General features: G+C 38.0%; 1 protein-coding gene across 1 annotated transcript in view; it reads left to right on the forward strand.

The window, feature by feature from the left end:
- Window positions 1–1758: 1758 nt before the first annotated feature.
- The window catches only part of Cngb3 (cyclic nucleotide gated channel subunit beta 3), a 178026-nt gene continuing 164933 nt past the window's right edge, over window positions 1759–14851 (forward strand). The window contains 2 exon segments of the mRNA XM_055603202.1: window positions 1759–1869; window positions 4303–4381. Coding sequence (XP_055459177.1) covers window positions 1759–1869; window positions 4303–4381 — 190 coding nt within the window.

Here is a 14851-nt window from a genome sequence, read left to right on the forward strand (position 1 = left end):
ACACACACACACACACACACACACACACACACACACACACACACACAAACACAGTTCCAATAATCAAAATTCATGTCTGTCATCTCAGATCTCATCAGAAAAGTATATGTCTCTCTATGTCTTTCTGTGTGTAGCAGAAAGCAGTTTATGCAGAAACTCACAATTGATTAAAATCTAAAGAGTAAGTACCTATGGAGTGTTCAGTCACAAATGAGACCCTCTTTTACAGGCCTAGTTATCGTTACCTGAACAAGATCTGTACAAGGTCAAGCCAGCCAAAACTCCAGCATGGAGAGAGGATGGAGCCATGAGCCCCTTGACCCTAACAAGGAGCCATTGACAGTTGATAGCTTCTGAGAAAGAGTCTGTTTTCTTTAGTGGTGTAGCCACTGTTAGGTTGCCCACTCTCCAAGGGATCTCCTCACATCCGTGATTATATGGTCAGCAAAAGCAGGAATCAGTGGACTATAAAAACAAAGAAAATGTCAGCCCATAAAGGGCCTACTGTATAAGGACCCTAGTATAAGGACTCTCTCTCTCTCTCTCTCTCTCACACACACACACACACATATACACACGCAGGCACATCAGCACACATTTGCCCTGCAATCCCAGTGCTAGGATAGTGAAAGACAAAATGGCCCCTGTAGCTTGATTGTTGGCCGGCAAGTCCAGATGAATCAAGGAATGTCAGGTTCAGTGAGAGACCATGACTGAAAAATAAGGTAAAGAATGATTGTGGAAGATGCCCAAAGTCACCCTCCGTTGAGTCTGTACACACACACACACACACACACACACACACACACACACACACCAGTGCTAACTTCAAAAAATAAATACTTATACAAGTTTATAACCTACTACTCCCAAAGAAAACAATAGCACAGGACATCAAAGAAATTTGGTCTCTGCGTAGAGAACATTTCTCTAACAATTCTTTTTTTTTTTAATTTTTTATTTATTACAATTTATTTACTTTGTATCCTGGCTGTGGCCCTCTCCCTCATTTCCTCCCAATTCCACCCTCCCTCCTTCATCTCCTCCCATGTCTCTCTCCAAGTCCACTGGTAGGGGAGGTCCTCCTCCCCTTGACCCTAGCCTATCAGGTCTCATCAGGACTGGCTGCATTGTCTTCCTCTAACAATTCTTAACCACTGACTTGTGACTCTCAAAGACCTCAGTCTATATACAAACAAAGTCTAGATTACATGAGGTTTCCAGCCAGTATGGTAGAAAATCATATGCTGGATGAGTAGACAAGGTTGTTTAAATAATAATGTCATGTTTCATCACTTGAGATGAGCACTTCAGTAAAACAAAGTATTGGCTTTAAATTAGAACCTTCACGCATATTTCCTTTGTTGATCATTCGCATATATTCCTTTGTTTAAAATTAGGTACAGATAGGAAGGTGAGCAATCAGAAAGGAAGAAAACAAGTCAAGAGGCAGTGTGATCATATTTAAACAATTCTAATCAACTTGTGTAATCCTCTCATCTTAAATTATTCACAGGGGCAATTTGATTCTCAAAGGTTCATAAACAGAGTGCAAATCACCCAAGCAGAAGTAATTTGCTGCTTTTAAGCCAAAGCCCTTTCTAGCTAGGGAGTCGCCTGTAGGAATTAACTAGCACAAAATCCCGATTAAACAACTAATTGGCTTGTCTACTAATGGAAAGAAAAACAAAGCACATCTCTCCACTTCAAGACACAGAGTCATAAAATCAGAGGTCTTTCAGAACTGCCTCAGAGAAGATGCTTAAACCACTGACAATCAAATTCAACAAAGTGAAGCCCATGGAAGGGGCGAAGGAGCAGAAACCCTGCCCTCACCTGAGCAGGGAGGCTCAGCCATCCACAGCACAGGTATGTTCTCCATGTTCCTCCTTCAGTCTTGGTTCCCTTCCTTTCTCTGCTAATAGATGCTGCCATATGGAAGATTGCTCAGCAGCTCTACTACTAGGTTGGGAACTGTCTAATCCATGTTTTTAGTAATTTATATATTCTGTATATTTGTATTTAAAAGTAGGATAATAATGTTTAGGAGATTATATTTGGACAAGGAAGACTTTGTTGCTAAATGTTTTCCCACAGGTTACATGAAAATAGCTATTAGATCCCTCTCTTAAAGAACATGAAAGTTTTCAGCACTAACTCTGTACTGGGAAGGGTGCTGAGCACTTCCCAAGCAGCCTATGAGACAGAAGCCTGCTCTAACACTGCTGACACACAGCGGAACATGGCTGCAGCTGTACTAGCCCCCATTCCACAACCATTATGGAGAAACCTCTTCGCCAGCCAGCCAGGGTGGTGACAGATGAAAGAAGCTATGGGTCAGCCTTTCCAAACGAGCTGTCCTCAGGCCGAAGGACTTAAGAGAGAAAGCAGAAAGAACAGGTACTTTTTAAGAGCCATCTCCCCCTGAAGCAGCAAGGCTGGAGGAAAGAATAGACAATGCCCAGGCAGAGCAGCTCTTGAGTACAGCCAGTGACACACAGCAGCTGTGATTCTGGGGTGTTCATCATGAGACCTGCTGGCACCAAAGAATCTTAGCAGTCATGTCTGGGAATCCGTTACGTCTGTCCTTTCTAAGTACATGTGGTGAACAGGTAAAACAGGACATTTTTTTTAAAAGTTTTCTATTCAAATATGCTAACAATCATAAAAGGTTAATACGCTATTTTCACCCATAAAATACAACCTTTTTCAATGGCATATAAATAAATAAAGATAGTTTGAGTCCTATAAGGAAATATCTAGAAGTAAAAACAACTCAAACTGTATTGTGCTTTTTAAAGTACCCTTGAAGGGTCAATCAAAAAGTTCCTCTGAAATTCCTGTTTATCACAACTAATAACTCCAGAAATACAGCATCACCCAGTACAAACACACTTTACCTCCTTTACTTATGAATACGGCATTGTTTATTTAAGTCTATATTTATGCTATATATAAGAACTATAGTGGAAATTTTTACAGATAACATCTAACCATGATGCGGAAGAAGTTGTGTGGCCTAAGTTGTTACTGTTCCTAGATTGCCTTGACTCCTCTCTAGCTGTTTGCAGGTAATTGGCCATACAGGCTGCTCCATATTTGATAGAAAATAACAGCAACCTTGCTAATACGTGTGGTTGCTGTGAGTCTTAAATGAAGTTGTCTGACAAAATTAGTCTTCAGTCCTCACAAATAATGTCAAAGACCCCACAGTACAGCACACAGGATACTCAAAGTTCTTGTCCCTAGCTGCTTCCTCAAGTCTTCTCATTCTCCACCACAGAAATACCTCTGCTGTCATCTTCCACCCCCACACAGACACATCTTGGGATTTTGTTTTGTGTCTATCATCCACCTGCATTTGTAAAATCAAGATCTACTTTCTCTTTTATTTATTCCCCTTCCTCTCTACTGCAAAATAATAATAATAATCACAATAAAAAACAAGCACCATTTAAATTCAAGCACCATTTCTATTCTCTACAGGTGTTTTTCTCACCACCTAGATTTTTTTGGGGGGGGGGCAGAGGGAGGTGTGTACTCAGATGTATGTGTATGAGTATACGTGCGGGTGCATGGAAGGTGGAGGAGCTACCCATCACATACTAAGATTTAAGGTCCCCTACCTCTGCTCGGCGGCTCTACCAGAGGATCAGGTGTGATGCAGCCCCAGCTTTAGATTACCTATGGCTACTACCACAGCTGGCTTTTTGTGTCAGGTCCTCAGGCTTGGGCACCAAACATTTTAGTAACTATCTCCCCTCCTATTTTTTCATACTTTTTGGTCTCCTCTTTCTGCACTGTAATCTTTGTTTTGTGTCAGTGCATGCTGCTGCTATGAACGTCATCAGGTACTGCTCATATCCAGTGGGACATAACTCCACATCAAGGGAAAGATTAGCAAAATGCTGATTTTCAGAGAAAAACAAATTCACGAAGAGAGCAAAGTTAGTAACGACGGGACAAAACCATTCCTCCTCGTTGCTTTAAATTCTACCACTAAGGAGCCTGATGGGCCAGTGTTGGTGTGCTATGAAGGCCCAAGTTGGGAGGCCCGTGAGGCAGGGAAACATGGACAAAAATGTTTTGTGAATTGTGGGAGGAAGACAGTTGAGGCTGAATTAATAGTAAGTTATTCACTAGTAAGGTCAAGAATATCTATTTGGGTACAGGAAGAGTCATTTTTAGAAAATCATGGTTTGTTCAGTTTTAATAATCACATCAACAACTGAGTGAGAACAGTGACATTTTGCATTCAAATTTACATTAAAGTAACCACAATCTCTATTTTGTTTATCAAAGGGAGACAACAGTGGAAAAGAATCTCTGAGGACCAGAAGGATACCAGTCATGTTTGAAAAATCACACACCAAAGAACAAGGTCAGAATGCTACCAATGGGGGTGGGGGGTAAAATATGTCTTTGCCTAAAATTTACAATTTGATAAAATATCTGTCCTTGTCCAACCAAATTAACTAAAGTCATCGAAAGTTTAAAGAACAGAATTATTTGTGAAAATATCATTTCTTTATTCAGTCACTTATTTGCACATTCAGTACACTCATTAGATACTGTGTCCTGGGGAAGTTATACACGTTTGTGCATGCTTTCATGCTTGTGTGTGTGTGGCATGTGTTTGCTCAACCGCACTTGATCGTTCTGGTGTATATGGAGGCCAGGGGTGGCCATCAGGTGTCTTACTCAATTGCTCTCCGTCTTGCTCTTTGAGGTTGGGTCCTTCACTGAACCTGTAACTCAACACTTTTAACTAAGCTGACGGACAGCAAACCCTATCGATGTAGCCATCTCTGTCCCCTGAGCCTGGGATTACAGACTTATGCCAGAACACTCAGATTTTACATAGGTCCTGGGACTCAGAGCTCCAGTCTTCACCTTTCACAGCAGTGCTTTGCCTGTCTGGCCACACTCCTGGACTCTCCCCAGCTATTGTTTGATGACCTACCATGCGCTGGGCACTATTCCATGGCCTTGAGGGTAGGAGGCGTACAACAGGATCCAAATCTTTGTTCATGAAGAAGTTATGTTACAGAAAAAAATAAAATCAAACCAGTCATGAGGGAGCCCCTCATGAGCAGTGGAAACTCAGGCGGCGATGAGTTTTTATGATAATAAAGCAGATGCGGCAGTGTGTGTCTTAAGCGTCATCACCCCTCTCCTCTGTACTCTCCCAGCTGGAAAGCTCATCTGTCTTGGGCTGCACACTCAGTTCTGCATGGGTAATTCCAAATCCATATCAGGACAGTCACTTTTGGGAAACTCAATCCAGTACTTCCAACTGGCACTGCAAATATACCTGCATGTTTTGCAAAAGTATGATTAAAACAACTTATTCCTTCTTCTACTACTTCTCTTCCCCCTCTTCCTCCGTTTCTCCTCTTTGTTACTATCGTGTTTGGGGGAGGGGGTAAACTCAAAACTTCACTCCTTATTTTATTTCTCTACCATAAGTGCCATAATGTCTTCACCTCATCAACTTCGGTAATATCACAGAAACTTGCTAGCTTCCACACAATCTCTACAACAGCACCCTGAGCCAGGATTTTATTAGTTAAGTATTTCGTACACTCTGCTCAGGCACTAAGTGACATTTTCTGTTTAGGAGTCTGTTTCACTCAATTTCTCTCATTTTCCCTCAAGCGGAAATACTATGGGGCATATTGCTCTCCTGTAACTGCCGCTTTGACCACACACCTCAGATCAAGAGTTGTGAATGCCTCAGTACTGCCTTAGGACAAACATAAATGCCTTCAGTTGGCTTTATAGCGCCACTGCATTCTGTTCTTAGCCCTCTTGCCAACACATCTCTCCCACTTCTCCCTGGATGAAAGCTACATTATAATCAAGAAAAGGCAGTGGCCAGGGAATCATTAGAGCAGAATATGGTACTTTTTAATATAACAGCACATTTTTTACATAAAAGTAGAAAAAAGTTTTATTTTCTATCTATCCAACAATCTTTATTATGATTTGTATTAAACCAAATATTTGAAGTGAAGTATGTTCAGTTTCTATTAGCCTAAACTTCCTATCTCAAAAAAGGATAAAATAAATACATGAAAATCACAGTCAAGGCTGCAAAAAAAAAAAGAAAAAAGAAAGAAAGGGGTTTGCAGGCTAAGGGCATAGCTGAGTAGCACAGGACTTAACAGGTACAGTTCACTGGGTTCTGTCCTTGGCAATAAGGGAGAAAAGTTAATTTAAACAAAAAAGAAATCACAAAAAAAGTTGTAAGAAAATATATTCCTATCAATGAATGCTGTTGCAGTCTGAATTATTACTCTGAAACATGGCCCCAATTCTGTGTGTATTGATAATCTTCTACAATAGAATCTGAAAGAACCTATGTGGAAAAAAATAACTCAACCTAGCAGATAGATATTCAATAGACACAAGTAATTGAAATGAAATAAGATGTGCCCAGCCAGAAGAATAACATTGTAAAGATACTGCATCTTTTGTACTAGATCGTTATTATATTTTTATGTTTTTACATTCTTCTCTCTATTTACTTTCATTGCATATTTTTCAAAAATAAGAAGGAAATATTTCTAGATTCCTGAACATACTTATTTACTTACTTATTTTTCAAGAACATTTCTTGTTTTTCTTTCACTGCTCAACTCAGAATATAAAGAATGTTTTGTGTTTTTTTCTTTTTAAGCAAATGAGGTATTTCCATCACTGACTTCCTTCTGGGTTTTCATCCCAGCCAAGAAAACAGGAATAACAGCCGACATTACTTACCTGAAGGCAAGGCAGGGGAAGCATTCCACAAGAAGTTATATATGCCTATCGAATGCAATATACAGTCAGTTCTCTTAGCCTGTCTGATTCAAATGCTTAGATTATGCATCGATAAAAGAAGAAGGCTTCATGATAAGTAAAATTTCATATAGAAAACTGCCATCAAGTGTAAGAGTCATATTCCAGAAGATACAGTTAAAACAGAGGAGACTTGGTCTAAAAGGGGCACATATCTACTGTTTGTATATGGAGGACAGCAGGTAACTTTCAATAGTCAATTCTCTCCTTCTACCTCAAATTCTGGGATCAAACTCAAAGTCTTCTGCTTATGCAGGAGTTATTCTAACATGCTGGTCCATTACACAAGACAACTGTTGTGTTTTTCTTTTCATTTTTCCACATACATGCACTGAAATATGATCCTATAAGCTTAATTCCCCCCTTCTAATTTCCTCTCATTCCCCCAACACAGCCCCTTCTCATCTTCACACCATTTTATAACCCATGAAGTCTAGTTTGGACTGCCCATATGGGCCACTCTTGTTTTTTCTCCAATCAATTGAACATCAGTATTCAGTAACTGGAAATGCATGTGTGTTGTAGATGTGTTGTGTGTGTATGTGTGGGTGGGTGTGCATGACAGTTGAAGATGTCCATGGATGTGTGTGCACACACACCTAGAGGCCAGAGGTATCTTCTTCAAGTGCTTTCCACCCTGTGTACTGAGATGAGGTATCGCACTGAATGGGAAGATCATGGGTTCTTCTAGACTCGCTGGTCCAGAAATTAGTTTGTCCCTGCTGATCCTCCTCCTGTACAGATGGAGACATGTCAATTTCTATGTGGAAGGTGAGGATCCAAAATCAGTTTCCTGTGCTTGCTCAACAACCACTTTAACCATCAGTATATTTCACCAGCCCCTTCAATACACAAAATTTTTAAAAAACATGTAGGCTTCATTTGTCAGAACATAATTATAATCTTGTGATTTATTGTAAGGCCTTTGCAGAGCAAAAAATATCCTACTGTCTATCTGGAATAAAGAATCAAGAGCAATAAACAGCATGGGACTTCACAGGAGAAAAAGTCACTCAACTCTCCTTTCTTTAACAAAATTATGAGATAGCAGGGAAGGAAATGTATTTGGCTTAATGTTTTTGATCAGATATAAAGATTTCAATAAAATTTTACCTCAAAACATAATAAAGAGGAAGAGAGAGGGAGATAGAAAGAGAAGGTGCAGAGAGACAGAGAGATGAAGAGAGACACACAGAAAGAGTCTTCTGCAGATAGTAATACAAAACAGAAATGGGATTAGCAAGCAGCTATACAGAGGAAAGAAGAAATACTCCAAATCTCTAAGAGCCAAAGGAAGGCAAGAAAATAAAGGCTACACTACAGAATTACCAAGATGATTGAAACGATATTTGTTTTATAATGCGTTCTTTGAGGGTATAGAAGATTTTAAATTAGAGCGCTTCACACACGCAAGGAAAAAAAAACATATTCTTAGCAACATGCAACTAAGAATTGCCACTTTAAGATAAGACTAACCTCATCCTTGTATATGTGTATTTATAAGGAGAAACCTTTCACAGCTGTAATAAAACTCTTCGGTGGAGTTTTACTCAACAGAGACGCTGTTTAACTGAGGAAAACTGTTTCCGTTAAACATGCAAACTGAGCAGAGCTTCGAAGTTTTCAATTAGGACTGAGTTGTATTTAAGGTGGTCTGTCTTTAAAAGATGAAATTATTAGTGTTTAAAGATGGCATGTGATGATAGACTGTTGATATTTTTATTTTCTTCACTCAAAACACACAGGTGCAATGTTACAAAATCTCCAGGTGCTGATTTCTGATTTTAGAATTCTTATCATCAGCAGAACATGGTTCTACTAAGAAAATAAAGAATGCGACAGATTTTGGAAGCAAATAAATATAGCTTACTAATGTCCTTTCTTAAGTACAAATGTCTTTTTAGGCTTGTACTTAACTTATATTAAATGCGTCTTTAAAAAATATCAGAATCCATAAAATATGTATCTGTCTTGTCTAATAATGATTTATAATTATTATTTATTTATTATGTATATGCTTTAATGAAAACATTATGTGGAAATAGATTAAAATAATGTACTTATAATAGGTACAATGTGGTAGATTGGGTAATGGATACTCAAAGATCATAACTTCATAATCCCCTGAGTTTATTAATCTAGTTTTATGCATTGAATTTTGTTGTTAAAGTATTTGAAATGGAAAAATTATCTTTGCTAATCTGATATTCCCAATATAACCAAGGAGTCATTGTGAGAGAACAGTGAGAGGGACAAATACAGAAGAAAGAGATGGGACAATGAAAACAGGTTGGATAGATAAATTCCGGAAGCAGAGGAGAGGACACTGAGGAATTGTTATAGCATCTAGACTAGGGGGAAAAAGAAAAAATATTAGTCTGTCCTGGAGGTCCCCCAAGTCCCAAACAACCTATCCTTTCAAACATTTTTTTAGACTTTTGACTTCTAGAACTAAAGAAAGAAAGAAAGAAAGAAAGAAAGAAAGAAAGAAAGAAAGAAAGAAAGAAAGAAAGAAAGAAAGAAGAAACTTCGTTTTGTTTTTCAAAGTCATTGAATTTGTGGTGGTTGCTACTGCATACGTAGAAATATAATGCATACAAAAATCTAATGAAGCATTCCATTTTTAATAGAAAAGGGAAGAATTTGAAAAGCAAAATCAAGTTTATTACAACCATCATGAAAAGTAAGAAACTTTTATTACAAAGAGCAGTTCAGGGGCTGACACTCCTGAGTCTAAATCACAAGTGTCCTGCTCTCTAGATCCCAAGTAAAGATATTTAATATCTTTGAGTCTGTTTGCTCATGTTGAAAACTAAGGAGGCTATCCTTGTCAGCTGGCTGTGAATGAGAATTAAAGTAGGTATTGTACTTTCATCACTTTGCATCGTGGCTGATTAATTCCAACAATGATGGAAGACCGATGACAGACGCTTGTTGGATAGTAGAAGTCCTGTGTACTCAGGGAATGCCCCTCATTCTTGCCACGTGCAACACTGGAGCGGGGGGTTCAAGTGCTGACAGATGCTTCAACTTCTCTACGAAGACAGATTTTAACATGAAATGTCTTGATTTTTAATGCTAATTTATAACTATCTTCCACTTTCAATTAAAGTATAAGACATCACTTTTCCCATTCCTTTTCTTCCCTTCAAACCCTCCTTATTCTCCCTATTCACAAATTAATAGACTTTTCTTTAATTATTATTGTTATATACATGTATGTGTGTGTTGATACATACAAACACGTGCACAAATATATAAATATAACCTGCTGAGTTCATTTTTGTAGTTTCAGGGCTGATGGTTTCTATTGGACAACCAAATGGGGGGCTTACTCCTGGAAGAGGTTAATTCTTCCTCTTTCTGCATTCACTGTTGCCTGAACATTTTGGCCATGGGTCGGATCCTGTGACATTTCCCCCGTTCTGCATAAGCGTGCCAGGTCTTGTTTATGTGTCCATTTCTAGAAGAAACAGTCTCACAGCAGACTAAAGATCTTACAATCTTTCTGTCCTTCTTCTGGAATGTCCCCTTCAGCCATAGTTGCAAGAGTTGTGCTGCAGAGTAGCCGCTGGTGCTGAATGCCACAAGATCCAATGAGTTTTGTAACTTGTCCAATTGTGATATTCTATAGTAGGAGAAAAGTAGACTTCTATCAGCTTGCTGTACATAGAAGTTTCTTGATGAGGGATAATTGGTACACTTATCTGTAGATATAAGATTTAGAATATAGTAAGGAATTAGGCTGACTTAGCAAAGTAATAGGAGTACATTCTCACTTACATTCCATGACTTCATTACCCCTAGAAGCTGGTTAGGTTCCTAGAACCAGGACTGATTTCACTCCTGTTGACTAAACCTTAAGTTCTCTTAGACAGCTGTTGGTTATCACCAAATGCAGGTGCCACTATGGAACGTTTATGAATGTCTTGCCATGCTGGTCATTGTGGTAGTTCATAGTTGTCACAGCTGGGTAGCGCTATTATTATTTCACTCCCTTGGCTGCTTGCACAGTACTTTCTATGGAAGTACTATGAAATCTAGAATGTAAGGAAGAGGCTTAACTCCAGTTAACAGGTTAACTCCAATTCAAATCATCCAAGTGTGATGGCTTCAGCAATGGGGGTTGCCTTCAACCTCTGAGAGACATCCAAGGGTGACAATAATAGTCTATGTTGTTTTGGAAGTCTTTTGGACTTCTCATTCCTGGTTTTGGGAGTGTTGTTTTTCTATAGTTTTGTGGGTAACATTGTCAGCCCAAATGGCATAATTTCACTTATGTCTGTAAAATACAAAATAATATGATTTCAGGAGGTGTTAAGCAACTTTGGTGTTATTTTTCCTTCTCCCTCCTTCTCTATCTGTATTGACCTCCTTTGCCTGGCCCAGTGAGAATCTTCCTCCCTCTTTTTCTGCTTCTTCTCTTCATATCACCTGTATCTTTCTATCCCCTTCTCAAGCCCATCACCACATCCCTTTATATTTTCCTTGCTTCTGTGCTTACTCCATGTTGTCTATTCACATCTGTAGGACATTTCAGTGGCTTCTGTTTCCTAGATACTGTGAAGAAGGCAGCAATTAACACTGCTGAGCCAGAATCTATGGGGTGCTGAATCCTTTGGAAATATACCTGGGAGAGGTATAACTGGGTCATATGGTAGATTTACTTTTAGTTTTTCCAGAAATTTCCAGAGTGATTTCCAGAGTAATGGCAGCTGTTTGCACTACCACCTACACCAAGTGTGGGTTCACCTCTCTCCACAACTACCCTCACTTGTCAGTTTTGTTGTTGTTGTTGTTGATGATGATCCTAGTCATTCTGACTGGAGAGATGAAATCTCAGAGTTGCCTTAATTTGAATTTTTTTTAATCGCTAAAGATGATCAACACTTCTTGAATATCTATTATCCGTTTTTACTTCTTCTTTTGAGAACTCTGTTTAGATTCCCCAGCTCATTTTTTTAATTGGGACATTTGTTTCCTTGACTTTATTTTCAGTGTTTGCATATTCTGAATGATTATAGTAATAATATATTATATTAATTATAATAATAATGCAATATATTATTAAAATATAATATAAAATTAAAATAATAATTTTGTGGGTCTCTTCATCACTGAACTAATTGTTTCTTTAGCTATACAGAAGCTTTGTCAGCATAGTCCTGGGCAAATAGACTCCTATTCAGAAAGTCCTTTTCTAAATCTCTATATTGTAAAGTACTGCCTATGTTTTTTTTTTCCCAGAAGTTTTAGGATTTCAGGTTTCAAGTTGAGGTCTCTGGTCCACTTACAGTTAATATTTTTTTCAGAGCCATAGTTACAATTCTAACTTCATTAATTAATGTTATTTTTTCTATAGTTTTGTTTATTTTCTTTCTAGAGTCTCCTGGCTGTGCTTATTCCTCTCTTATGTTCAAAGTATTGTTTCCTGTACTCTGTTTAATGTTTTGCTGCTTTTTATTTGTTATTAGAGGTTTGGTTTTTCTCTTGGTTTGGTTTTTATGTGAACATTTTAAGCTGTTTGATCATGAAGTTTTTCTTTTTTCATTCAGTGATGGCAGTAGAGTATTGTATGGCTGGGAACAGTAGTCTAGGTTGTCATCCTGGTCTTTTAGAACGTGAAGTGCATTGCTCTGGGCTCTTCTGGCTTATAAGGTTTCCAATGAGAAGTCAGGTGGTGTTCTGGTAGGTTTTCCTTTATATGTTATTGTGTTTTTTTCTCTTGCAGCTTTCAATATTTTTTGTTCTGAATATTTAGTGTTTTAAGTCTTGGGGAGTTTCTTTTCTGGTCTTCTCTACTTAGGATTCTGTATGTGTATGAGTATATAATTTTTTATTTAGGAAAATTTTTTTTCAATGTCTATGCCATTGTCCTGGTGTCTTCTCCTTCATCTCTACATTTGTTCTTTTGATGTTATCCCTCCTGTCCTGCATATTCCTTTCTTGTGTTTTTTTAAAGTTTTCATATTCTTTGCTTATTTTGTCTGGATCTTCTGTTTTTGTCTATGATATCCTGACATTTTGTCTTGTGCTTAGTTCATTCTTCTTGTAAGATTCCCCCTGGGTTTTTTAAATAAGCATGGTGAGGTTTTTCATTTGGTTTGGTTTGGTTTTGATTCCATTTTCATTTCAACGTGTATTCTCTTCAATATTTCAGATATTATTTCAGTCTTCAAATCCTAAATTATTTAGTTCTTGATTATTGCATTCTAAAAATTAGCTTAGTCATTTTATTCATTCACATATTTGTACTTTCTTGGATGTAACTCAGCTTTCATTAATTGTTAGCCTCTTGGAGTTTGATGAAGTATTTGTTAATGTGTCCTTTAAATTTCTTGAATTCTTTAATAAAATTTATTATTGTTCTTTTACATTTTGTGCTTTTGAGTTCATCTATGTCATACAGAACATCTCTATAAAACTAGTGAGTTTGATAGAAAAATGCAGTCTTGGCCATTCATGTTGCTTTCACTTTTATGATTTTACCTAGGCTATCTTTCTTTGGTTGTACATTTGACATGAGAATCTGTCCTGCCTTAGACTGAGCATGCACAGGAGCTGGATGACTGGAAATAGGGCAGATGCTGTTTAATTGGACCAGGCAAATATAGCTCCCAAACCTCAGGTCTGGAGAGATAGCTGTGGGTGTAGAGCTGACAGTAGGTGGACAAAAAAATAAAGAAAGAGGAAAGAAGCTTTCTATCAGTCACAGGTGGCATATAAACAAGCTGAGAGATCTGGTTAGGCCTGTGGGGGCAGAGAAGGCCATGGGAGGAGGAACCATAGGAGATCTAATAGGAGAGGGAGTTAGGCCTGTGGGCACAGAGATGGCTCTGGGAGGGGGTGAGGACCATAGGAGATGGGATAGAAGAGAGGAGGGCAACTTATTCTGCAAGTGGCTGAAAGGCAAATGGGATTCACAGCCACATCTTGGGTAAAACGTGTGGGTGTACAGCTGACAGCTGGGAGCTGGCAGTGGAAGGAAAACCTTAATTTTTTTAAATTTTATTTTTATTGAAGATGAAGTCATTTTCATTCAGTATGTTATGATTCTCTCTCATCTACTCCCAGATCCTCCCCACCTCCCCACTCTTCCAATTCCATGCCTTTTTTCCCCCTCTTTTCAGAAAACAAACAGGCAAATAAAAACTTTTTTTTAATGAACAAGCAAAAAAACAAAAATGTATATAAAAACAAACACACATTTATTTAAAACAAACAAACAAAAAAACCTCTACAAGCAAAAAATCCCCAAAGGAAGAAAATACAGAAAAAAATCCTGTAAGGGGAAAAATAGAACAAAAACAAAAAGCAATGCCAGTACTAAGGGTTTTTGGTTTGGTTTGGCTTAGGTTCTTTTGTTGTTGTTGTTTTGTTTTGTGTTTTTTTCTGAGACAAGGTTTCTCTGTGTGGCTTCGGCTATCCTGAAACTCACTCTGTAGACTCACAAAGATTTACCGGCCTCTGCCTCCCAGAGGGGCGCCAACACACCTGGTTCCAATGCTAAGTTTTTAATGCTTAAATGTTTCTTTTCTTTTCTTTCTTAATCACTGAGACAAAATTCTGCACTTTTGGTCAATTTAGCACAAAAGATAATACAGTGAGCTCTAACCAAGCACATGGTAGATTCTTGGTGTTATTCAAATAAGGGAAAACTAATGTTTATAGACAAAATTCTGAGTCTAGCAATGTTTTCATTTAACCCTCTTACTTTTCCCTGATTCTTTGCTAAGAATTCCCACCCTGACTGTTGTGTTTTGTTTTGCTTTTCCTGTGAAATACCATTTATTAACAATTTATTTTGCTTTACTCTTTTCCATTTATTGAAAATATTTTTCCACACATAATATATTCTGACTACCATTTCCCTCCCTATATTCTTCCCAGTTTTTTTAACCTCCCCCCCAATCCAGATCCATTCCTTTTCTGTCTCTTAGAAAATAAACAAGCTTCCAATGGAATAGAATAGAATAGAATAGAATAGAATAGAATAGAATAGAATAGA

The sequence above is a fragment of the Psammomys obesus genome, unplaced genomic scaffold, assembly GCF_907164565.1.
Source record: "Psammomys obesus unplaced genomic scaffold, mPsaObe1.curated_primary_1811, whole genome shotgun sequence".
Classification (NCBI taxonomy): domain Eukaryota; kingdom Metazoa; phylum Chordata; class Mammalia; order Rodentia; family Muridae; genus Psammomys; species Psammomys obesus.